The sequence below is a fragment of the Stylophora pistillata genome, chromosome 4, assembly GCF_964205215.1.
Source record: "Stylophora pistillata chromosome 4, jaStyPist1.2, whole genome shotgun sequence".
Taxonomy (NCBI): Eukaryota; Metazoa; Cnidaria; class Anthozoa; order Scleractinia; family Pocilloporidae; genus Stylophora; species Stylophora pistillata.
Window position 1 is genome coordinate 3,481,690 of NC_142522.1, and position 24,899 is coordinate 3,506,588.

Genomic DNA, 24,899 nt, shown 5'->3' on the forward strand with positions numbered 1-24,899 from the left:
AAACAAAAACAGTCTTAACTAATGCATACATGTAGAGCTTTGACAGTAATCCTGCTTATTGTAATAACCTCAAAGACGGAAACGCGGTTGGAATTTAAGTTCTGTCCAGGCACGTTAAAGAAAGGCCGACCTAGAAGTATCGAGTAGTCTTGTTTCTGTCGGGGTGCCAATCATTTGTAAATATTTGTTCCGCCGGCACATTTAATTGAAATTAGGGACGTACACAACTCGACTTAGAAGTCCAACACAGAAAGCAAAGGGGTAAATTGGGTTAGAAAGGCATAAAAAACAACTCAAAGATTCGCTATCGAAAAAGGTTTATTGAAAAAAAAAATTACTATTTACAAGCATAATCAACCTCGCCTTAATGATGTCATGACGTGTACAAAGCGAAAAGTTTCTCGACAACAGCAACTCTTATTTCATGAATTATTTACTCTGCGATCACTACGCCTCGAAGTAATCGAGCTTTCACGTAGCATAACTCCAGGAACTTCTTGTAACATCGCAGATTTGTATAATGCAGTTTTTGAGGTTTTTTTGAGCAGTAAAGCAGTAAAGAGAAACTCATCAACGGAAATACAAAATGCGCGGTATGAAAAGACCGTTGACCGCGTGGCTTAAATCGTTAATCATAAAGTTTTTTTTTTATATAAAGGCTGATAGTTTCTAAAGAAACTGTTTAGGGCTGTGGGGGTAACGAAATAATTTGGATATTGGCGTTAGCTCCGACGAAGGGCTAACGCTCGAAACGTCAGCTTTTGAACGTCAGCTTTTGTAATCGTTACGGTGGCCAATTTACCATCTCAACTTTGTTGATATATCCATAATATTTTCTATATACATGTCCTGCTGCCTTATAGCAAAGCCAACTAAATGACAAAAATACTGCATATATTAAAAAGAAAAAAAGAATAAAAATAATGTGACACGAGTGACCTTGTCACTTGCGAACAAACTCTCGCGAGTCATCGAGTTATAAGTATTTCTAAAAACTATTTCATGGTTCTTCGTGGAGGTTAAAAAAACAAAAAAAGAAAACAAAAAAAAAACCAAAACAACTTATACAGCAGTTGTTATGTGCAATTAAGGCGATCCATGCCTCAAATAAAAAAGAAAATACGGAAATGGCACTCTCTAGATTGAATGCTACCGTGTATTTGTCTATCCTTATATGTAACTTTAGCGTCAGTTTGGAGGATGAAACTAATAGTTTTCAGTCCTTTTCCAACCAAATCCTTCAGAGGCAAAGTTTTACTATAATAAGAAAAAATGAAAACAAACCATTAGTCGGAAACTCATCTTGGACCAAAAAATTAAAATAAAATAAATAAAATCGAAGAAATTTGAAATTAAAGGCTGTTAAACCTTTCTGAAACCGCTCTCCCTAGATTATGACAGAAGGGACTTGTTAAATGACTTAAAACTCCTGACAACACATCACACACAATTTCTCAGTGTCAATAAAACATTGTTTCTCTTTCGAAGGGACCGGTGTAATTTTTTTTAATGCCCTTTCGGTAAGTCTTACAACCGACTGTTATGTTAATTGGCACCCGTTGGCAGGATAGCAACAAAGCTTACCTCAGCCGATTTGTCGTAGTTCACAGTGTACTCGTAGAGAGCCTAAAAATAAATTAAAATATGAATAAAATGCGTTCATTACCTTTAACAGCATACTTGTATCTCGCAATATTGTTCCCACACACTGTCCTTACGTAATTTGAAAATTATGCTCACAATCTGCACTTCATAAAGTATCATTAGTTAGACTTTCCCATTTCTTGTTGCTACTAAAGTATTCTGTAGACTAACGACACAAAAAAGAAAAGCACAAAGATAATTCTCCTAAATTTGCCACTTTGCTAGTATTGTATCTATTTACGCTCCTGCTCGAAGACAAGTGAAGTAAGAGCATAATGCCTCGCTGTAAAGAACTCCAGAGAACGATCACAACTCTCACGGTAACCCAGCTTTTAAAAGGGTATTTCACTTTTATCATTCTCCACAATAACTACCAACAAAAGCTTTGAAGTAGTTTCTCTTACCTGGTAAATGAAGTTATAGTGCTCTAAGGTACAAACAATGCCATGGCGATCACGTCTAAGGTTCTTGGACAACTCAAATACGTCAACAACTGATGTTTTACTTTCTTTGTGACTTTTAACACCGATATCCACAGCAATATACACACCAGTGAAGCCCAGGCCATCACTGCAGGAACAATAAATAACGTTTAGTTTGGTGCCAATAGTCAAGACTAATTTCTAAATGACTGCTGAAAGAAATGCGAAATCGCATAGGTTTTGTTTCACTTCGATCTCTTGGTGGTCCCGAAAACAAGGGGATCATATTCATAAGTAAAAGCAATCTAACATTTTTATTGTTACTAATTTCAGAAACGCTTTTAACCAGCAGTGTAACTTAATTTGTATTTTCAAATATTTTTTCATGTACCCACCTGGTGACAAACCCAAATTTTGATACGATCGTAAACAGGTTACTCGCATTTGAATCTTGCGCCTTTGTACGTTTAAGTGTATTCACTTTAAGTTCGTTGTGTCCTTTGCAATGTTTTTCTATGTCATAACTGGTCACCTAGATTATTTTGGTTACCGGTCTTTACGATCCTAAATTGAAAAGCGCAAAGCATCTCAAACTTGAGCAAGTGCATGTGAATACTGTTCGCTCTGGTTGCAATTGTCAGGTGCGCGGACAAACCGTTTAAGTCATCTTGTTTTCCACCAAAAGTCGACAGATCCTCAAAGTAGTTTCCTATGTGTGCCTCTAAGTTATTTTCCAAACAACAAAAAGCTAATTGATCATTATGGTTGAATTTCACGTCATTACCAATACCAACCTGCAGTGCACAAGAGTTGGAACCTTAGTGCCACCATACTTCTTCCTCGCTTCCTGTGTGGCAGTCACGAACCCAACAAACAGAGCCACGTTAGGCATGGCTCGTTCTTTCCACGAAGTGAATTTCAAGTGCGTAACCTCGCGCGAGGAGGCAGCATTCTATAACGTGGATAGACAACAAAAGTTCAAAAGCAAATTTCGTGTTCAATAAGCCATCTCTTGGACACTGTGCAACGGGAACATAAAATTATTATTGGGAAAAGGAAAAAATACTAAATAAAAAAGGTTTTCTTACCTTGCCTTCGGTAATGCTCAAAACAGTCATGAAAAAATCCGGTTTTTCTGTTATTTGTTTAACTGTAACGCTGAAGCCGCCAAATTGCCTGGAGGTCCCTTCTCCTTTCGGAATATAATCCACAAATTCAGCCTAAGGAGGATATAAAAAAAGCGAAATATTGTTAACACAAATCCGATACGGAGAGAGTCGGTAGTGTACTTCTGTGATCTCAAATGGTGAATATGGCCATTTGATTAGGCACTATATATTGCACGTGAAATACACCGGTTAAAACTGTTCAATTGTTGAAACTGACGTAACAAATGAAAAACCTGATTTGGGTCTTTGTGAGAAAAAAATCAGTCTCACCGGTTTCTCTTTCTCTTCGTCGTTCACCATAACAACCGTTTGAACTCTTTGGTCCCACACCATTTGCCAAAAATCCCTAACAGTTTCTGTCATAGGATGTTGTGTAGCAATGTAGCAGACTTGCCCCTTGTGGTCCTTCAAGGAAAGGAATTAAGAAAATGAAGTGAACAGTGACCAAAAAGGAATAAAAAGTCAGCCAGACTATTTCAAAATTAAAAGACAGTCACATTCGCATGTCACACTCCTCTAAAACATTTTCTTGCTTCCGCCACAATAATCGACATGTACTATTGATTAATCGATATTCAATCGACTCATATTCCCGGAATTCTAATGAGTTTTAAGTCACTGATTCTTACCCTGATCCAGTTAGCGTTGATATAGTCTGGAGAAGAGGATAACTTCACACGAGTTCTTGGTGCTGCAAAAGATATCATTCCAAACGAGAGGTTATTCACGATAACTGCAATGAGGAGTAAAAAGCGCTGAATACTTAACTCACCTGGCAGGACCTCTGGTGATCTGTTTTTGTTGGTAGTGTCCGGGGGATACTTCACTTCCTCCTTGGGAACGTCCTTGTCCAGGTTCTGGAGAGGAGAGGCTCGAAATAAATCACTTTATAAATTCGATTAGTGGTCATATTCTGCATCTTTTATGTCTTACCTTAAATTCTCTCTCCTTCTTCGTCTCATTTTTGTTCCTGAGAGCCAGAGCCACAATACCGACGGTTCCCGTTTTATGAGTCAGCGGTACATCTTCATCCATGGATGAACGAACACGTGAGCCTCTCCTAGCACCGTCTTTTGGACTGGTGTCTGTTTTAAGAAACGAAGTCGGACTGGCCTTGGACCCATTATAGCTGTCTTGACACTGTTCAAAAATAACGTGAAGAAGAATAATGAAACAGGCAGCTGAAATGTAATTGAAAGATGATTTTAATTTTTTTTTTTTTTTTAATGAAGGCGGTATTATTAGTTATGTTTAAATTTCTTTCAAGTTCTTATGGCTTTTTATTTTACTGTTCGACGCAGAAGGGTTGGCCAATCAGTCCTGGAAAATGACAAGAGCCGTAATTCATAACACATTCTGATTTAATTTTCCTTACCTCTCCATTTTCATAAGCCCGGGAAGAAAAACCATCGGCATCCTTATTACCTGCATTTGCCCCGGTCCCCCTACTTCCACCACCTGTTAGAGGAGCACTCGTGTTTACCAACGGCGTAATGTCCTGAAAGGAATGTAGCGTTTTCTCTATATCATTTTCCTTCTTTTATTTGAATTCTACAAAATGCTTTTGTTTCAGTAGTTAAAACATTCTAGGCAATAGATGTAAAAGTGGGATCAATTACGATCGAAAAGGGACTTATTTAAAGAATTTGTTGTACGTGCAAGACCAAAAGAAAAACATTATCAACTCACTTCAGAAACTGAAACTAACACTAAGCATTGCAAGCTCTGACGGTATCGTTCCTGGGTGTCGGTGAATGTTGCATAATGTGGATGCATTTGCTATTTTTCTAACCTTCTTGTTACCAACGCGAGAGGAATTGTGATCTGACGAACCACCACTTTTATTCGATCCCTTGCCACCTCTTCCTGTACTTTTATCACCACCGGTGGAAGTGGCACTAACTGTAGTAACATGCGCTGAGTACATGTAACTGTCTGCTCGCCGAGTATAGAGATCTGGAGAAACATCGCTTTTCCCCTTTCCATCGCCACCACTCGCTGTAACTTCATCACCTCCAGTGGAAGTGGTAGTAACTGTAGTAACATGCGCTGCGTACGTGTAGCTACCTGCTCGTCGAGAAATGAGATCTAAAGAACCCTCACTTTCATCTTTTCCATCGCCACCTTTCGCTATGACCTTCTCACCTCTGGTGGAAGGAGAGGCAGTTACTGCAACCCCATGCGCTGCTTTGCTTCCAGCTCGCCGTGAACTGAGATCTAAAGCATCGCCCCCTTTCGCTATGACCTTATCGCCTCCGATTGAAGGAGGAGCAATCACTATAGCTGCACGTGCTGTGTTGTTACCAGCTTTCCGAGAATTGATATCTGAAGAACCACTTTCACCATTTCTGAGGACTTGGTTAGTGTCAGAGGATAAATGAGCCATTGTTGCGCTTGCGTTGTTGTTTTTGTCGTTATCACTTTGGCTTGTTGTTGTTCTCCCGGACTCTCCAATCGCTTGGTAGGTGTAATCACCTACACTATCAGTGTTGCTCAAGGATTGGTAAGTATTTCCAGTGCCATCACTGAGGCTTTTGGTTTTACTTTGTGGTGATTTGCCTTCGTTTCTTTCATCGCTGGAGCGGTTGTCATTCCCGTCGTAATTCTGTGTTATTCCGAAGAAAAGGACAAAGATTTACTATTTTTTTAAGTATTTCTTTGTTTTCGTTTTCCATCTTACTTTCATTCTTATAAATGAAGAGGGTGATTTATGTTCAATTAACTGTAGGAATAAATCAGGGGCTCTGCTTATGCTTCACTACGCCATGACTACATGCTCAAATGTTTCAAAGTCGCCTTTTGGTAACATTAAGTCATGAACTGGTCGCTGGATATACTGTTGTTCCCTGTATCGTTTGCATGTGCAATTTCTGCTGTTCTGCTTGGTTACTGACTAAGTTCTTCTAGGCTTAACAAGATCAATCAAAGTAAGATCTTATACCATTTAAACACGAACAAACAAACAAAATGAATAAGAAAAAAAAAATGTAAAACAAGTGGCAAACAATATCAACTACGGCATTTGTCGTAATACATGCTTAGAAAAATGTTTCAACATCTTTGTTGTTACTGCTGTCTAGTGCTGCTTGCTAGATTGTTGAGCTTTGGGAGCAAAGTTTACATCTATCCTAAGTTTAATTCGTTACAATCTCAAGGGATCAGAACCCTATGTAGCCTCTGACCGGCAGTAGGAGCTTGGTAACTACAGTCGCAGAGTTCCAATGTACGTTTTATATGACTATTTACCTTGTTTTTCGAATCACAATCGAACCCACCATTGTAATATCCCCCTTTCTCGCTATCGTCCTTCAGGTGTTTACCATCATCATCTTGCGCTTTCGTAGTATCGAATTCAGAGTTGTTGTGCTTACCATTTTTCTGTTTATAGCGCACAGACCCATTGCTATCAACGTGGACAACTACAAGTGCTTGAGGCTGATCTGCATCATACTCCCGCCTTCTCCTACGCCGTCTTCCACCGCAGCAAAATAGCTGTGAAGCAAAAACAGTAAGTCCACAAAAAAATATTTTTCTCCAACAACTATTACCTTGGAGAACTACGTAACGCTTTGTCAGATGTCAAAAAGAGGGCTTTTCACGATTTAAGAGATTTAAGAGAATTTAGGAAAAGTTGTGATTGAGGCGGCCAACAATAGTATAATTGAGTAAATAGATGAAAAAATAAATAGATAAAGAACTAAACTAATGAATAGGTAAATGATTAAAACTTTACTTACACAACAACATGCCAGTATCATAAGAAACAATCCTATGGCACCAGCCACAGCTAGAAGGATTAGCAGCCACAAAGGCCATTTACACTCTGAGTCCTTTTCGTATTTAGAGGCATGACTTCCCCCTAGCTCTACATGCAAAACCTGTAACATAACACAAAAATAAGAATAGTAAGAGATAGTTGGAGCCTAGCTAGTATAGTCAAGACCATTCCTGATGTTTTTTGGGGAAAGAGGATCACAGAATATAACGTTGGAAACGGCAATGCTCCACTCCAAGAGCCATCACCAACCTTCAGCCTGTAGATAACAAACCAAGTTTTAAGACGACAACCTGCAGGTGGGGGAGGGGGGTGGGGGGTTTTGAGTCAGCTTATATACTTGAGATTTTTGCTTTGGTTCCTTTCGTGGACACAGCTTTTCGTCTTCAAAAATAGTAAAATCTCCTCAAGGATTACCTTTTCTTGAAACTCCGATCCCAGCTGTTTGGTGTTCCCATTATCAAAGAACATTTTAAACAGGCTGTAAACCTTGAAAGTAAGATACTCGTTGATCTGACTGGAGTCAGGCTCAGACACGTAAAACCACACCTCAGCCTGTGTCTTCTTATTACTTGGGTCCACACAGTTTCGCTCCACATTGATATAGATTATTCTGTCGGGAGAGACCCTGGAGTCGTTTTTGTCGCGTACGTTCCACGCAATGATCTCCTTGAAAGAATCCTGCTTTGAGCAAAATTCTTCCCAGGTCATTCCGAGCTTCACCTTGGCGTATAACTCTGTTTTTGAGGGTAACGTGGGAAGTATGATTTCGGTTGTTGGCGTGCCTGTGGTTTGAGCTGTAGTTGGTTTACCAGTGGTTTGGGTAATACTCGGCTTGCCTGTTGTTTGGGCAGTAGTTGGTTTGCTGTTGGTTTGGGCAGTACTTGGTCTGCCTGTTGTTGTACCTCTGGTAGTTGGTGCAGGTCCATCCGTCGGGTTTGTCGGCTTTGGCCTTAAACAGGAGCCACGAGTCAACGACACGCCGGCCAAAGACCAAGACCACGTTCCCTTCGCCTCTGGCGTTGTTGGAGTCCTAAGAGATATTTTCAACCCATTGTCGTAGATTCCTGGCTCTGTGTTACACTTGTACAAAGCCCCGTTTAAATTCGCTATCTTATCTTCAGTGCTGGGTTTCATGTACACGTAGCTATAGCCCTTGACTGATGTGGAGTTTTCACATTCCAGTTTGGTCACCTCATTACTCAAGTAAAATTTACTGTTGAGTGAATGAGCTTTCATATTGGTGTGTATAAACTTGGTAAATATTTGGCCGAGTTCTTTGTAATGCGAACTGTTGGTATCCGTAAGATCTGCTTCGACACAGCTTGGAACATACTTGATGAAACTCACTTCGAATATTTTTCGCGTTAAAGATTGTATGTCGATGGTGACTCTGTTCTGTTTTTTGTTGACTTTGACGCCCCCAAGATTTCCTCTGGACAATTCGTTTCCAATAGGAGAGAGTGCCATGAAAAGAATCGGTGACGTGGAAGAACGCATTCCAATCTCCAGAACGGCATGATTGCTATCCGGCATGACAACATGGACATACCTAAAGTTACCGTAATCTCTAAAGTCGTTTTCTATAAACTTCTGAAGTTGTTCTTTGGTTTGCGTCGTATTAGTAGAAGCAGGCTGTAACTCAACACTCACGTAGAATACTTTTTCTCCAGGGATATAGGATCTCCATTCAGGAATCACAGAAAAGCTGCCGAGCTTACCAGTGTCAACTTGAGTTTTCAAACTACTTAACTCTTCAAATGGATTGGTTGCCGACGAATCCTTTATCTGAACTCGTGTAGTTACCAAGGTGATGTTGTCTGCCTGAGAGCACTCGATACTATAGATGGTGGCATTGAGAAAGCCAGCGTTACCAGACATCACGCTGTTAATGGTTTTCATAAGTTCATCTTTTTGAAGAAACCCTTTGTCTGGTAAAGACTCATTACAAGGGAATTTCATTTTGAGAATGACTTCAAAGATTCTTCCTGAATAAAGAATAGGATCCACAGAATATCCTCCAAGCTGTCTGTCTTTCATCTCTGATTCAAGTAGGGTCTTCATGGCTTTTTCATCTGAACTCGATGCGGTTATTTTGATTACAGCGATGACACTTCCTGGTTTGAATTCCAGGACTTTAACCTGTCCATTCCCGACCTTTTTAACGACATCAAGAACCGCTGTCTCTAGGTTTGTTGCCAAGGAAATATACTCGGTACTCCTGTTATTGAAGAAATCTTCGGACCATGGCGTTTGAGACAATTGGATGGAAATCTGAAAGGAGTTATTCAGCGAAAGACTACGTCTTGTCCTCGAGATTGCTGCCGCTATTGAAAACGAACAAACACACCAATTGGTCAGTTAACAATTTACGGGGCAGTTTTCAGTTGAGCGTCGAAGAAACCAAAACAAAAATTATCACAGCGATTAGTTAGAACAAGATTAACACCATCCATAATCTCTTGCATCATCATAAGCCAATGAGATCTAAATACAGCAAAAACAGGATAACTGCAAGAAGCTGAGGAAAACGCGGGTGAGTTATAATTCGAGGCAAATGCTCTCAATTTTGAATCCGATTGGCTGGGAGGCTAACGCGGGTCTTCTGGACCAATCACAGAGCGACGTAAAGTTAAAACTTAAGTAATTCAAAATTACCTTCAATTCTCAAGCGAAAATTGCTATTAAGCAACATAAATGTAAGTTTATTGAAATATTACTTAGGAACTGATTTCTGAACACTTCAGATGGTTTCCAGACGAACATAAATTGCTCCCAGGTGAAGATTAAAAAAAATTAAGGACTTCTCTCGAGTGAAAAATAGGATGAAACGTACCCATAAAGCCATTTAAATGAACTACTTTCAAAGAGTTAGCATGCGTTCATCGTCTTTTCCTGCTCTACCTTGCTCTCCGATTAAAATTACCCAACAACTTAACTATTAATATATATATATATATATATATCAGGGGAAACAGGCTTGTAAGGATGAACTTGTAGTTTTTTTGTTACTTTTTTCCCCCCACTATATATCCATCGCTCTACTCCTATGTATTGAGCACTGTTTTACGAAAGTCAAAATTTTACATTTTCTTATATATATGTTGTAGTTCAATTTCATCCTTGGTTCAAATTTTATTTTCCTTTGTTCTCGGTCATGTTAATGTATGATAATGAGTTTGAAACAAAGGAAAATAAAATTTGAACCAAGGATAAAATTGAACTACAACTTATATATACTTTATTTTCAAACCCTAGGCACAATCGCCAGACCCTACAGTCGCTCCGATGGCAAGGTCATAGAGAACCGGATAGAATCAAAAAGCGAAAACAAATCATAACCAGAAATAAATGGAATAAGGTTCTAAGGAAACCGCGCTGATGCTTTGGCGAACATCATAAGATAATTGTCTTCTTAACTGAGAAAAGAGTTTCTGAAGCTGACATTTCGAGCGTCAGTCCCCCGTTAGAGCGTAAGAAACAAAAAAGCATTTTACGGTAGTTAAGCTATTTTGGCATAGACTGTTCGAGAACAAAATTGAACATATTTCAGCTCATTAAGCAAAAGAAACAAACAAAAGAAAATCAACACGTTTACGTCAGTGATAACGGAACATGCAACAACCTGTCTAACAAACGCAAGACGAAATTAGCCTCATACAAACTATACAAAAATAGAACGAGTAAACAAAAGGCTAGACAGCTATTCACTAGAAAACTCGCCGCTTTTTAAAGTCAACAACAAAACAATACATGTTGCCGATATCAACATAATCGTAAACATACTTTTCGATCGTCGGTTAGCGAACACAAAGGTTCCAATTAGCCTTATTTGCAGATATTTCTGGAAGACTGAAAAAATACACAAGTTTTCGTTTCTAGGCTGATTCGCAAATGGTACCCTACAACCCAAAGAAACTGTATGCGCTAAAAAAGTTTGAATTTAGAGGGCTTGTAAATTAATAAATCATAAAATCTCAACCCCTAAATAAAGTGTTGTGCCCTAGTTTACATATACCTATTCATGTTTAGGAGACCAGTGAACCACACACCCTCTCTCTTCTCACGATTGATGTCTTAGTCCAAACATTCAAGCAAGAGGTACTCACCTCAGCTTACTTTCCGAAAAAATAAAATGACTTGAAATCATGTAAGGCTAATTTCGAAAACCAAAACATTAAGATCCTGTTTGCTACGGCGATGCTGAAATGCTAAAGAAGAAGGGTTTGTATACTCAACCAGTTCAATACTGGGCATAAACTTCAGTTAAACGAACGGTTCTAAATAAAAATGTGTCGTTCTCAATGAAGCTGCTGTATTGTTTTTTGCTAAACCATCATTTATTGTCTATTTGGACATGCACGTTAAGCCAAAGCATTCGCTCTTTTGTGAAGATTTGCCTGTTTACGTTTGATTTTGCTATGGGAGTGGTAAGGCTCGAGCAAACCTGCTCTTTGTGGCGTTCGTCTTCTATATCCCGCATACATACTTCGTCCTGTACCACTTTCTATTCCCCCCCAAAAAAGTAGAAGACGAGAAAAAACAGATGATACTTACAATGTCCTTTTGCCGCAAGAAAACTGAGTAGCAAAAAAAGAAAAGCTTTTCCTTTGACCGATTGGACTGCATAGCTCTGTAGTCCTGTCCTCGAAAGCATCATCAAATCCTCTGAAAAAAAAAAAAAACACGAATAAAGACATCTGCTCACAATTCCACTCATCAACTCGACAAAAGAAAATAGTTCGTCACTAATACTGGTTTTTCTTGCTTAACAGAATCTTGAAACGGTCACTTATATGAAATAAAAGCAAAGCAAATTTGAAAATAATAGTAAATTAGTAACTTTAGTTACGGCAACCTTCACTTTAAAACTTTGCAACTATCATGTATTAAAAAAGGATGTCCGTTTTCAGGCAATCACACCATTACCTTGTTATAACAGTTCTTCACTTTTTCTTTCCAAAAGACCTGTGCTCTTTTCGATTCGACCTAATTGCACAGAGGTTTAAGCGTATGCACTTTTTGACGTCTTTCCTGTTCAATCAGTAGCGTGTTTACTTAAGCCCAATGTCTGTTGACTTTCCCGAGTTCTGCACCGTAATAAATTGTTCTTTCACCGGTGTGTGCCCTGGAGCCCGCTTTGTAGTAACAGGGTCTAGAAGAGGCCTTAGGTTTCACCTACTATGCATTTAAATTTAGCTGCAGCCACAAATTTCCCATCCGCGTGAAGGGACCTATTGAAGCACTTTTGCCCAAACAACTTGCGTCCGAAATGTGCAGAAAGCCATCGCTGATAGACGGAAAGGACAGAATGGACAGGTTCAGGTTAAGAGTTATCTTTATCTTTGCATTGAAGAAAAATGGAATGCGCTTATTCCCTGCGAGTATTTACTTTATTTTAATTTTTATGAAAGTTTCGAGTTGTAACGTTATCACTAAGAAAACAAGACCTGAATGAGCGCTGAATGAAGTGCGGAAAAGATCGGATGGGTGGAAGTTTAGCACAATCCAACCCGTGAAACAGTTTGTCGCAACAAACTTAGAAGTAAATTGATTTAACAAAAATTGAAATTAGTAAGCATGTGATTGAAACGAACGAGCCATGTCGACTTCAATAAAAAAACCAAAACAAAAACAACGGTTTCCTTACTAAGGTGCGGGAACTACTGTTGATTGGCTATTGTATTGAGGTGAGGAAATTCCTTTTCCTCTACATTCCTCAGTCTTAAGTATCGTGAATTCACTTGGCAGTCGCACAACCCGCAGAACTGAGAGAGTATCAGAAACACCCCAATGTATTAACTGATTAAAAAGCTCGGAAATCAAGAGAGACCTGAACAGCTTTTTCAATCTACTTGTCGATCCAACTATTCACATTATATGCAGAGCAAAAAAGAAATTACCATAAAACCGTGATTGCACTTCTTTTTATTTCTCTTTCAAAAACAAGTCATAGGTCAGGGTAATTGAAGAAGAAAGTGCTCTATTTTTTTTTTATCATCCTTTGAAACCAAACAAACATTTTGTGTCGAGTTCGGCGATCAGTCTGGAAGGAAACGTTCCAAGAGAAACTTATATTTTTCTTTTAGTTCGATATAGTATTCTAAACCTAATAAAATACAGAAGCTTTGCGTATTTTCTCATTAACGAAGCTTTAATCCGTTACTTCATGATGTTTTCCTTGTGCCAGACAAAAACATTACTAGTCTGAGAGTCTTTATTAAAAACTCGCTCAACGGTTTTTTTCTCGCGAAGTCGCTAATAGGCTGTAGAGAGCGTAAAGTAATTTAACCATAGGATGCTCACGAGCATTATCTGACTCGTACAAATGATTAAATCTATGCATGGTTTTCCAATGTACCAGTGTTTTTGTTACTGACACCTGACATTCAACTGCTGTGGTTTGAAAATAGTCTTGTTGCTCTTCACCTAGTCAGCTAACAAGCGCGTCCAATCAAAATAAACCCGTGCATGAAAGATTTCGTTTTCGATTTCTTCTCGTCATTTTCTATTGGTGCTTTCAAATTCTACGGCTGAAAGGCATCTAAGCTATATTGAACAAACGTCGGTCATTTTTTTTTTTTTTCAAAAATACTGTAATTAATCTATTATGAACAGTTTATGTTGCCCTTGATATCATCAAATTTCCATTTGCCACACAAGATCCTGTCAATAACTCATTCACCTCGCCCTATTTCTTGCCTTTTTTTCGGTGTTGCTGCCATTTTTTCGCGCAACTTACGCCGAGTTTGTTACAGAACTCAAAGATTTTTCATCGCGGTTAGAACTAAATATTTGGATGGCTGTTACCCGATTTCATGTTTGCAGAAGGGTGAAAATCTCAGTATTCCCTTTTCGTGGTATATGAAGGTGATTATGGGAAGTGTTTATCGTCATATAGTTTTCGAAGACTGCAAAGAGATTACATTTTTCCTGATTTTGTGACAAATAGTTTTCAAGTTCCTATAGAATTTCTATCCTTATCGGGAAAATCAGCGAAAACTCGGCAGTTCAAAACTTACCTTGCGCTTCCTGCGAAGGAAGCTGAGATGACAAAAACGAATTCCAAAAGTTCTTCAAGTTTTAAGTCCTGCTGACTTGATGTATAATTAATCTTTAGAGTGCTCTTAACAGCTGTTATATAGCACACTGGAGTACGTCATAAGAATGGTATGTAACTAATAGCAACGGTTTTGTGTTATCATCCGATTAGCTCTTGAATGTACTTGTCGACTAATCTTATTTGCCAACGACGAACTTCATCTCGCATCGCAAACGCTATAATAATGTTGCTTAACAGCAATTATAAAGTTGAATGTAATAAGATGAATTGCTCCTATTTGATGAAAATGCGATTATGTAGTGATTAGGCGAGTAATTTTCTTCATCGATTATTTACGAAACTTCGTGCACGATTTGTTTCTGAATTTTTTTGCAAAAGGGCAGTTAGTCTTATCAGTTTCACCTTTAAGAAAAAGGTCCTCGAAAACATCTTTAGATTTAACAAATAAAGGAAAAAAAACAATGAAAATAATAAAATACAGGTTTATTACCATAGTTTGCATTAGCTCGCACAACTGATAAACCTCTCTATATACATTTTTATATCTTACATTTAGCGAAATGATAGCATTGGAATGGGAACGAACGGTCGCATTTTAAATCCAAATATCTGAACTACGATTTAATAGAAATGAACAGGTGTCTTTTCTCTGAATCTTGCCAGTTTCCAAGGTTGGTTTACGTTCGTTTAGTTCGATTTTTGTCCTCCTGTAGTTCCCTCTGTGAAATTATTTCCCAAGGTAGGGTCAGTGGGCTTGGCAAGTTTGTTTTGATCAAAAAACTTGCTCAGAATTTGGGTCAAGAATGCGCCTGTTAACATCCCTTGAAATCCTTCTATTTCACCTGTTGCGCCACACAAACATATAACAAGGACTCAATGTACTTGTTCGGGCTACCTGTGATATTACAGACAGTCCAAAATTATACCAAATAGTTACGTAATTTGACATTCTCGCACCAATCGTGAAGCAAATAAATGCGCGGAAAACCAATAAGATATTTGCAACAGCTTTAATTGAGTACAAAAACCAAGACAAGCATTGCACTTTTGACCAAATTTCTTGTTACTACTTTCTGTTTCGAATAGCTGGCTACCCGTAAAATTACAATGCACAATTGCACAATCTTGTATAAGAAAAATAGCGTTCTTCCTCTGCACCTCTTGACACAACGTGCTTTCACCGCGCTCACCGTGCGCGCCACACGCAACATTTCGTGCGACTGTCGAACGCGGCCTTCAATCTTAGCAAATTAAATTTCATGCCTTTTGAGCAAAGGAAAACAAACGTCGTTTTTCGCAAGTTACGCGAACAGTGTTTCGTAGACGCGACGAAAAACATTTCACTCGGAATCTTTACATCATTAGCATCGTTGTAATCATATTAGTATTCTTCGTTTCCAATTGGTTCTTCGCATGTTTGTCAAGAAAAATGACGCGCATTCTGGGATCCATTTTAGAAAGACTGATTCCGCCTTTTTTGAGACTACTGCGCATTTCGCACTTTCTAGAAGTAATTAGCGTCCAAGAAAGGACAAAATGAGACGTCAAGTTAACATTAACGTGGACAACAAATTAAAAACAATTTTTCCGATACTTACCAGAGCAGTGTCCTCTTTACCAATGCTTGGAGATGCTATCCTGAAAAGGAGCAATTTCATACGGAACTCTTTCCTTCGCCTTACACGCATCAATTGAATAAGGTTAGCAACTATTGCATTATGGACCCTTGAATGAAACGTACTGCGCGGTACGTCAGGAGTCAATACTGCACGCAATCTTTCATGTGAGATGGAGCCTTGCTATTACAAAACCCTGAACTTGCTAATTAAGTTTCAAAGAGACCTGCTTTTCAGCGCTAATTTTTTGAACTGTTAATGAATCTTCTAGTCGTCTAGTCGGCACTTGGCTAAAACTCGATATTTACAAAAGAAAACGGGGTAACCAAGTAATCATTCTTTTACATTGCTTGGTTTAAAAAATAATAACTAAGGCTAAGAGGCAACAACATAAGAAATGCGTGTTACTAGTTGTTTGACCAAGACCAAAATCATTAAAAATCAGCTCAAAGAGAAGTTGCTGAACTCAATGTATTTCAAACTTTTCATATGTTACATAAATCCGAAGTCTAATACATGTAGATCTACAGAGATATTACATAACACCTTCAGACTGAAGAGAATAGCTGAATTTGTGTCCAAAACACTGCACTTTTTCTCAGCTATGATTTGCGGAAAAGACGTTCCTATAAATGTACAAGTGGTCCTGTGAACAACAATAATCATGAAACTATGCATTGTAGCACTTTCTTTATAGCACCACATTCCTTACGCGACTGTGATTCTAATGTTGCACTGTTTGCATTCTTTACTAGCGACACAGTTCTTCGAATTAAGCTGGTCTGGGCATGTGCATTCCAACACCATCACTAGCCGTGTACAACTAATAATACGATGTTTTAAAAAGATTTGAAACAATTCAAACTTCATAGATTAGCGCTTTTTTTGAACAGATCATTGCTGTAAAGCTTATCTGCTACTGGCTTTTATCACTTTGTCCCAGCCTCTATTGAGTCCTTGGTGGTAGCTTTCAAGCTGAAAACAAGTTTGATAAACAATGTTATGAGATAGCAACAGAACTTCTGGTGGCTCAAAATAATCTCTTTATTTTAAGATGAACCGATTTATAGCACTACAAACTTACGTTTACTTCCTTAAAAATGGTATCAAAAAATGCCCATTCTATTTCATTTCTTAAAAGTCGGGATTTCATCACATATTGTGGACATGCCAACATTCCAGCCTCTTAATTTTGTGTGAAGTCTCACTCAAACACGGAGATGAGAAAAAGACTAGTGAGATTTTTCTCCGTCACAACGAAGCAGCCAAGTTGCTAAGCACCGATGCCACTGGTGGCATCGGTGGATAATTTTTACCACATTTGACGACAATTTTCGAAAAGCTGGTAACCTCTTTGGGATCTCACAATTCAGCGAGGGTCATTCTTTTCATATTTAGATTGTATTTGTATAAATTCCATAGCATTCTATCATAAGTGCTGCAGTCTGACGTTGTCACTCGCTGTCGACAAGTAGCGACTCAGGGGAGTAGTCTAGCACAAAATGCATTTGAGAACAAAAGAGAGAAAAAAACACGAGGATGTCATGATGTTACTTGAACATCTGTAAGTTGGACAGGTAAGTAAGGTAAATGGGTTTTTTGAGCTTTGTCAGTTACCCATTCGCTCTGACGAAGGGCTAACGCTCGAAACGTCAGCTTAAAAATTCTTAACGCTGGCAAATTTACATTATCAACTCAGTTGTTAAACCAAAATTACACCTGAAGTTGACTTTAGCTTTGCCATCATCTATTATCACGCAGTAGAAATCTCGAGTTTATATTCTGGTTGTTTTATACTGGAGATGGAAAATACAAATGTACATGAATTCTGGAGCATTCACTGTACTTCTCCTTTGATCGAACGTTATGATTCTCTCAACAGATTAGCAAGGAAATGAATATCAGCCGGGAAGGAGAAGTACAGATAGGATCACTGTACAAAATGGTTGACATGTACACGTAATGACGTACACGTACTGACATACCTGTGCTAACAATTGTTGGTATGCTGTGCGTAGCTTGTTCATGTCTTGTTCATGAAGATCTTCCTGTTCATTGACCTTAGGAATTTTTAAAAGAGCATTTACATGACCATCAATTGCAGGTTTATGTCACCGTATAAAATCATAGTTGAGTGGTTTGGTTGAACTTGAATACATAGGTAAAAAGTGAAAACACTAACCATTTGTATTAGGTTGTTTATCTGGTTGTCAAGTCCTTCCAAGTAATCTCTCTTTTCTGCTAATTGCTTTTCTAAGTACGCTTGTTCCCTTAAAAAGATAAATTCAATGTAAAAGATAAAAACATAGTGAGTGTCTTACTGCATGGAACTACGGTCCATCGGAAAAAAACAAAACAAAACTGTCAGTAGCAATTAATCATCGAAAATTAATGGAATTTTTTAAAGTTTTTACCTTTTTATCTGACCATTAGCATCATGTGTAGCAGTAATCTTCTTATCATGCTGCCGCATCAGTCTTGAAAGCTTCTCCTGTTTGGAAGCTAGCTGTCGGCGTAGTTGCTGAAACATTAAAATTGCATTAGAAAACCTAAATGCATATTTACATTTTTTCATTGTTTGTCCCTGGGATTTTAACTTTTTTTTTCTCTAGAGTACATGATGATCTAAGAAAATAATAATAAAAAAAAAATTCAAGCAAAATCCACAACAACAAAATGACAGGCACAATAATTATTTCTACGTGAAAAAACAAAAGAACAAGAAAATAGTATTGTCCTGCAAGGCTGTGCTCTAAGGAAAATTGAATGGAGCCCAGTGCTCTGAAACTGTGAAATCCAGGGTGCCCAGAATAATTATGCTTTGTATGAAAAAACTAAAATTTCCGAGTCGCCCAAGAACAAAAGTAAGGCGCCAGGGGTCACCGGGCGCTGCTAAAGCACAGCCTTGTCCTGGAATTCATTCACTCATTTCGCACTTAGGCTACAACTAAGAGATGAAATATCGATTTTCCATTCACTCAATTATAGGAAGTCACTAGCTGTAAATGCTTTACCTCAATCTTGGCTGTCAAATCTCTCAGCAACTCTTTTTGGCTGATGTTCTTATCTTGAAGTTCCTCAAGCTTGGAGGTCAACTCACTGCCAAAACAAAAACAAGCCATGCAAGTCAAGAATATCTGTATGCACAACAGGCTACAAGATCAAAAATAATTATGCAAAATTAATGTATACACCATGTAGAAGTAAAGAAGAACAACAATTTATTTACCGCAGTTTATCCATGTCGCCACCAATCCCACTGATCATTTTTATGGCTGTCTGTCCATCCTGTTGGACATTGAAGGGAAATGAAAAAGAGAGCATTTACTTGAAAGACCCTTGCCACAAAGGCAGAAAAATTAGTGCTTGCCTACACATCTCCTCCAAATCTCAATTAATCACCCTCCTATGCTACTCTTATCACCCCAAATTTAAAATGAGCAACCCTTCTTAACCAAATTAAATGGAAAAGTACTAGGACAATGACAGTACGTTGTAAGTAGCGAGGGCAGTTACATAATTATTAAGTATTTCTTTACAGGTATGTATAAAGGGTCGTATGACGGCAATAAGGACTGAGGAGTCAAAAGAGTGGTAAAGATAGAACTGACCTCTGTATACTGCAAGTTGCTATCTTGCTGTGTGCAAATCTCTTGTAGTCTAGCACTTCTTTCATCCCTGGCCTCTCTCACAGACTGCAATGCAATTGTCAGACGAGCCAACTCCTAGCGAGGAAAAAAAAAAAAAAAAAAAAAAAAAAAAACCAGAAATGATAGGAAATTCATGTGTTGGTCATAAAATTACTGAAAGTGCAAAGTAAAATGAACCTGTCGAAAAATATGAAACTATTTTAAAGTTCACGTTACCCCTTTAAATCTCTCAGGTGACTGGACTATCTTGGCTGCAAGATTATCCGTGTCTTGCTTTAGAGCTGCTATTAGCGCTTTTCCCTCAGCCTGAAAACAGTTTGGAAAAGCACAATTAAATGTTAACATTATTATAATAATACAAATTTTCTACATGTAATTGAAACCCTAGGAGAATCAACTGATACAAGTTTGCAACTCGTTAATGTAAATGATGTAGCTAATTAAAAGTAGATCTATTTCAAATAATTAAATAGCTTGCCTAAAAAGTTTTTCCTTATTCAAGGATTTTGGTAAAGTACAGCGAAAAAGGGAAAATAATTTATATTAAGTATAATTACATGTTCTTTAACCTCTTCTTTTACCTCCCAAGATCTCATTAGTACATGTAGTGTGTAATTCACTTTGCTATCAGTCTGCCATACAGTACTTATCATGTTTGTTTGAGAATTAGGTTTTGGATCAACTGATAATCTCCTAATTGATACTTTCTTTAATTTTCATTGCTTGTGTGCATGATATCATTAACTGTTAATATTGTAAGGAGAAAATGATAATTATCTTGGTCACTCTTAGGACTTACAGCCCTGGTTAACTTCATACACTCCAGGTACAGTTAATATGTTAATGTTTCATAGAGTGTTAAAAACAAAATATGTAGCACAATTCAATACACAGGACATACCGTACAATGTACCTACATCAAGGCTGTGGTCTAACAGCGCCCGGTGGCCCCTGGCGCCTTACTTTTGCTCTTGAGCGACTCAGGAAGTTTAGTTTTTTCAATAAAAAGCATATGCTGGGGACCCTGGATTTCACAGTTTCAGAGCACTGGGCCTCCTTTCAATTTTCCTTAGAGCACAGCCTTGTGCATGGTTTCAAAATCTTGCATCATAAAAACCTACCTTTTTGGAACAGAGTTCTGCATTATTGGTCTTCAGTTTTTGAAATTTCTTCACCTCAGTGGCCTTTTGGAAAGGCAACACAGTAGTTAAAAAGTGCACCAGTGATTTTTATCATAAAGTGAGGAGTTCTTCTTAACATGGAAATGCAGTTCTCCCTTACTTTAAGCACAAGTACAAGAAATTTCCAAAACAGAAGTGCAATCACTTTACTTGAGAGGCACTACAGGCAGTAAATTTTACCAGTTATCGCCTGAAAACGAGAACACTGAGAATGAAACAATAAAATTTCACTTTTGATATACCTGTTGTTTATTCAGTTCACTGACATCATTCTGTAACTCTTCCACTTCACTCCCGAGCTAGTTACAAACAAAAAAGAAAAATTAAATCTTAACAGAAGTAGTTTCAAAGCAAAGTTCAACCATAACTTTTAAATAATGTCACCTGTTGTACTTGCTGTTCCTCCTCAGCTTGTTTTGCTCTGTGGTATACAAATCACAGACAAAAAAATTAAGGTTCACAGGGCTCAAAAGTTCTTAACTCACTAGCCAAGTGGCTTCGCTCCGACGAAGGGCTAACGCTTGAAACATCAGCTTTTATAATCGTAATGGTGGCCAATTTACCATTTCAACTTTGTTGATATATTCAAATTATTTCATAAAATAATGTTGTCTTACTTGAGCTCTGAAATCTTTTTCCTCAGTTCCTCGTTTCTTGTGAGCAAATGTCGTTGCTGCTCAGTAGCTGCATCCTTAAAATTTAAAAAAGTTAAAAAAAAAAACATTTCCACAAGATTTGTCAATGAATGTTAACAACCCGTGCATCTTTGATTTGTTCAAGCATTCGCTAAAATGAAATTGCATGCACTATGTGGAAAAACATTCTGTCTTACTTTGAAATGCAGACAACCATAGACAACAGAAATAATTATGGAATGTGATAGTGCTTCGAGGATAAAGCTAATCAGGTGACCGGGGCTCGACACTAACAATAAACAACTAGCCACAGACTAGTAGAAATTCAGTTTTGGCTGGTGGTTTTCGATTTCAACTGGCCAGTTTGGCTAGTAAGCAAACTGAAATTGTTGTAACATCTAAGTTTTCACTAGCCACTTTGCTAGTAAGTTGAAAAGTTGGTGTCAAGCCCTGGTGACAGAAAGAAAAATATGTTGTAAACAAAAACACTAATAAAATAATACCTTTCTGAAGAAACATCAGGATGAAATGTTTTAACAATTAAGAACTGTATACTTATTGATTCTTACCACTTCTGCAACAGCATTTTCATAAATATGCTCCCTTGATGCCTTGAATTTGGTGTAATTTACAATGGCACTGAGATACAACAAAGCAGCAAGGTTTATCAGTGTGCTTCATGATGAAATGCAAACTAAGTAATTGAAGAACCATCAGCATCATATGTAAGTTTACAGTCATGTTACAAATGTGAAAATTTTTTACAAGTACTAAAGGTATGACCTATACACTCTCTTACTGAAAATACGCTTAAAACAATCAGCTTAAGATAGCTGTTTGCGATGGTACAAGCAGGGCTGGGGTAATTGCTTTACAAGATGTAAAATGCAAGAAGAAAGAACTACCTACCTCACACAATGGAGAGTACGCTTTGGTTCTGAAAGTAATCAGTTGAATAATTTTACAATACCATGACAACAATCAAACAATGTAGATATTCACTATGTACAGTGTTCTTTACCCAAGGACATTTAATTCTACTTCAGGACTGGGTTGTTCAAAGGTGGGTTTAGGTAATTTGGTTGTATCAACTGAGTTGAAATAGTAAATTGGCCACCGTAAAGAGTTAAAAGCTGATGTTTCAAGTGTTAGCCCTTTGTCAGAGCTCTCGGGCACTAGCCCTTTGTCAGAGCTCTGACAAAGGGCTAACACTCAAAACGTCGGCTTTTTAACTCTTTATGGTGGCTAATTTACTATTTCAACATAGTTGATATTGCCAAATTCCCTTGTTACCCCCACTGATGCAGCACCACCATAGTTTCTTTAGAAAGTTTCTCCCTTTATGGGTTAAGATAATCCACAGTTACTGTGAAATTTGATATCAGATTTGAAAGCTTTGAAAGAAAATTAATCCATTTGTCTACATTTGATTATTAAATGCTCTAAAATGGATTGGGAAAATTTTCCCAAAACAACTTTTGAACAGAGAATATAGAAACCTGGATTATAATTTAACCCTGGGTTAGCACTAATCGGCTTCGATCAACTGGGCCCAGATTTAAAACTAATAATCATGGCATTTTATCGAAGAGAACAGTCATACATATCTACATGAAGAACTTACTTGGTGCAACAATGTCAAATATAGTGAAGTTTTCTACTCCACAAGCAAACATGAACCGCTGCCTAAAGAATAAAACATAATTATCCCTGTTTAGCCTAAGTAAAATTTCAAATTTTTGTGGATAGGGGTTGATAGGGATGTTAAAAATATGTTCTTCAGGACATGGTTTTCAAATCAGTTTTCTGAAAAATTGTTCTTCTTCTTTAAGAAAACTGCAATCTTGGGAACATTTTGCGATGAATATGGGGCAAGTGTAACAATTCCAGTTTCCTCTTACAGCATCCCCTAGATGCAATTTTAAAGAGTGCCACTATGTGGCCTTTCATACCATGTAACAGGGGGAGGTAGAGGGTGCAAAAAAAAGGAATGTCCCAATTAATACTTACATGGCTAATGCTAAAATTACCAATGGAGCACTTTCTTCATGAAGTTCTGGGAATTCAAAAGAGTCCATGGACTTGAAATGTGGCTGTAAAAAGGAGTAATTCAAAATATTTAAAAAAAAGCTATTAATAAACAATGGCCATGCAGTTTTGTTAATGGAGTTAACTGAGAACTATGGGTGCTTAATCTTGGTTTATTAAAACTAAAACAAAATTCTTCAACGTGATTGATTATTACCAGCCTGATCTGAGCACTAATAGGACAGTGTACAAGTCATGCTTGTAACTGGACAGCATTATAGGACAGTTGATATTACATGTTTGCGTAAGTGTACAGTATACATCCTGTGTGTGTGCTGTTGTTGCTCATTCCATCAAGTTAATTGCTGCTGTTGTTTTTTTTTTGTCTACCGGTAATTTCTTTCTCAAATTTTCAGGGCTTGACACTAACTTTTTACCATACTAGCCAGGAGGCTACTGACAACATTTTTTATAACAATTTATGTTTTTTTCCTAGCCAAACTAGCTAGTGGAAATAAAAAGCCAAAAGCTAAAACTAAATTTCTACTAGTCTGTGGCTAGTTAGCTATCGTTAGTGTAGAACCCTGAATTTTGTCATAGTTTTAATGGGTAACAGTACTTCGTGTCATCCAATTCTACCTGTAATCATACTTGTGATCAACAAATTACGATTCCCACTTTGTGGTCACCAATACTATTACTAAACATCCATGTGCATTGTTTTACCAATAGTGCAAAGACTGCGCTATTATTAATTTCTTTTCAACTTCCAACTTAAGCTTGCAAAAACCATTTAGTATAATTCAATACCTGCGTAAGCTGTTCTGGGCAAACACCAAAATTTGTAAGTACTCCGATGTAGAAACGTTTCATCTGCTGAAACTAGACAGTCAGAATTTTAATTATTCATAATAATGCTTAACGGGATCACTCTGTTAACGTGCATCAGCTACGGTTATCCTAGTTCAGCAACATGCGACCTTACATTATCTAGGAAATACCAAAATTCTATTCTTTTTCCCGATTTCGATCTATCATTTCAGCTGACCCATAACAGAACTGGATACAAGAGGAGTCAGCTACACGATGAGGCTCGGACATTTTGTCTGCATTTGTGGATCATTGAATATAAAAAAATGCATAAATTATTTACAAACATTTTGGTAAATTAAAAAAAGTATATCGATTTTGTGCAGTGTTGGTATTATTCTTTCATTTGAGAGCTTAGATGATAACCGGTTCTCAGTTATCACTTCAAAAATCTGAGGGAAAAAACAGGAGAAGCAAAAAAATTGTTGATCAATCTAATTTTGGAGCTCTCACTGTCGATTACAAACTTACGTATGAAAAATTTCAACACAAACGATACCTGCGGTCGTAAAAAGTCGTCTGCAGTTAATGAAACTTGTGATCCAAACATTGACTTGCAATTTGCTACAGCCTCGTCAGTTGTTAAGCTGGGAAACTGGAACTTTTTATGATCGACGGCCATGATGCACAGCTTAGAAATAAAATGGTGGAATGCTTTGGTTCAAATCAATCCGCTTTTTTGTATCGGATGTTTTGATTGGGTCTTCGGCTTTGACGTCATCTTTATCTTCCGCGCGCAGTAGACTGGGAACAACAGCACAATTGACTGATTAATTCGAAAACTTGATCATTTTGATTGACTCACATTTATTATTTTCGTTATTTTCCTATATTGGCCGATGAAAT

At 37.7% G+C, this 24,899-nt stretch overlaps 2 protein-coding genes across 4 annotated transcripts; both read right to left on the minus strand.

Annotated features, from left to right (window-relative positions):
* Positions 1-300: 300 nt before the first annotated feature.
* Positions 301-16,008, minus strand: LOC111321681 (uncharacterized). 3 transcript variants are annotated; one of them, XM_022924632.2, is made up of 16 exons: positions 15,672-16,008; positions 11,568-11,678; positions 7,428-9,337; positions 6,973-7,113; positions 6,482-6,727; positions 5,028-5,840; positions 4,611-4,733; positions 4,169-4,375; positions 4,008-4,092; positions 3,865-3,926; positions 3,506-3,640; positions 3,155-3,286; positions 2,861-3,018; positions 2,049-2,214; positions 1,585-1,626; positions 301-1,257 (listed from the first exon to the last, which is right to left on the minus strand). In XM_022924632.2, the coding sequence occupies exons 2-16, from the start codon at positions 11,668-11,670 to the stop codon at positions 1,255-1,257; spliced, it is 4,326 nt and encodes a 1,441-aa protein (XP_022780367.2). In that variant the 5' UTR covers positions 11,671-11,678; positions 15,672-16,008; the 3' UTR covers positions 301-1,254. The 3 variants fall into 3 exon arrangements, with proteins under 3 accessions (XP_022780367.2, XP_088613264.1, XP_088613263.1); XM_088757138.1 differs by having other exon boundaries at positions 11,940-16,008; XM_088757137.1 differs by lacking the exon at positions 15,672-16,008 and having other exon boundaries at positions 11,568-11,917.
* A 138-nt stretch (positions 16,009-16,146) lies between these two features.
* Positions 16,147-24,718, minus strand: LOC111321682 (kinetochore protein Nuf2-A). The gene is made up of 18 exons (XM_022924633.2): positions 24,553-24,718; positions 23,994-24,065; positions 23,166-23,248; positions 22,780-22,841; positions 22,065-22,092; positions 21,725-21,794; positions 21,138-21,211; positions 20,905-20,941; positions 20,763-20,819; positions 20,461-20,523; positions 19,556-19,645; positions 19,301-19,414; positions 18,919-18,977; positions 18,704-18,788; positions 18,104-18,210; positions 17,872-17,959; positions 17,675-17,749; positions 16,147-16,664 (listed from the first exon to the last, which is right to left on the minus strand). Exons 1-18 carry the CDS (start codon positions 24,673-24,675, stop codon positions 16,599-16,601), a joined length of 1,353 nt encoding a protein of 450 aa, XP_022780368.2. The 5' UTR covers positions 24,676-24,718; the 3' UTR covers positions 16,147-16,598.
* Positions 24,719-24,899: the final 181 nt, after the last annotated feature.

Excerpts from the sequence above, each read along its gene's own strand:
- LOC111321681 (XM_088757137.1), bottom strand. The coding sequence starts at position 11,730 with ATGAGTGGAATTGTGAGCAGATGTCTTTATTCGTGTTTTTTTTTTTTT. Across the intron at positions 7,114-7,427 it reads GATCGGAGTTTCAAGAAAAG|GTTTTGCATGTAGAGCTAGG; the intron begins GTAATCCTTGAG and ends GTTATGTTACAG. Across the intron at positions 3,641-3,864 it reads TCAACGCTAACTGGATCAGG|GACCACAAGGGGCAAGTCTG; the intron begins GTAAGAATCAGT and ends CTTTCCTTGAAG.
- LOC111321682 (XM_022924633.2), bottom strand. The coding sequence starts at position 24,675 with ATGGCCGTCGATCATAAAAAGTTCCAGTTTCCCAGCTTAACAACTGAC. Across the intron at positions 22,093-22,779 it reads ATTTGACATTGTTGCACCAA|AACCAAAGCGTACTCTCCAT; the intron begins GTAAGTTCTTCA and ends GATTACTTTCAG. Across the intron at positions 21,795-22,064 it reads CGTACTCTCCATTGTGTGAG|TGCCATTGTAAATTACACCA; the intron begins GTAGGTAGTTCT and ends GTTGTATCTCAG.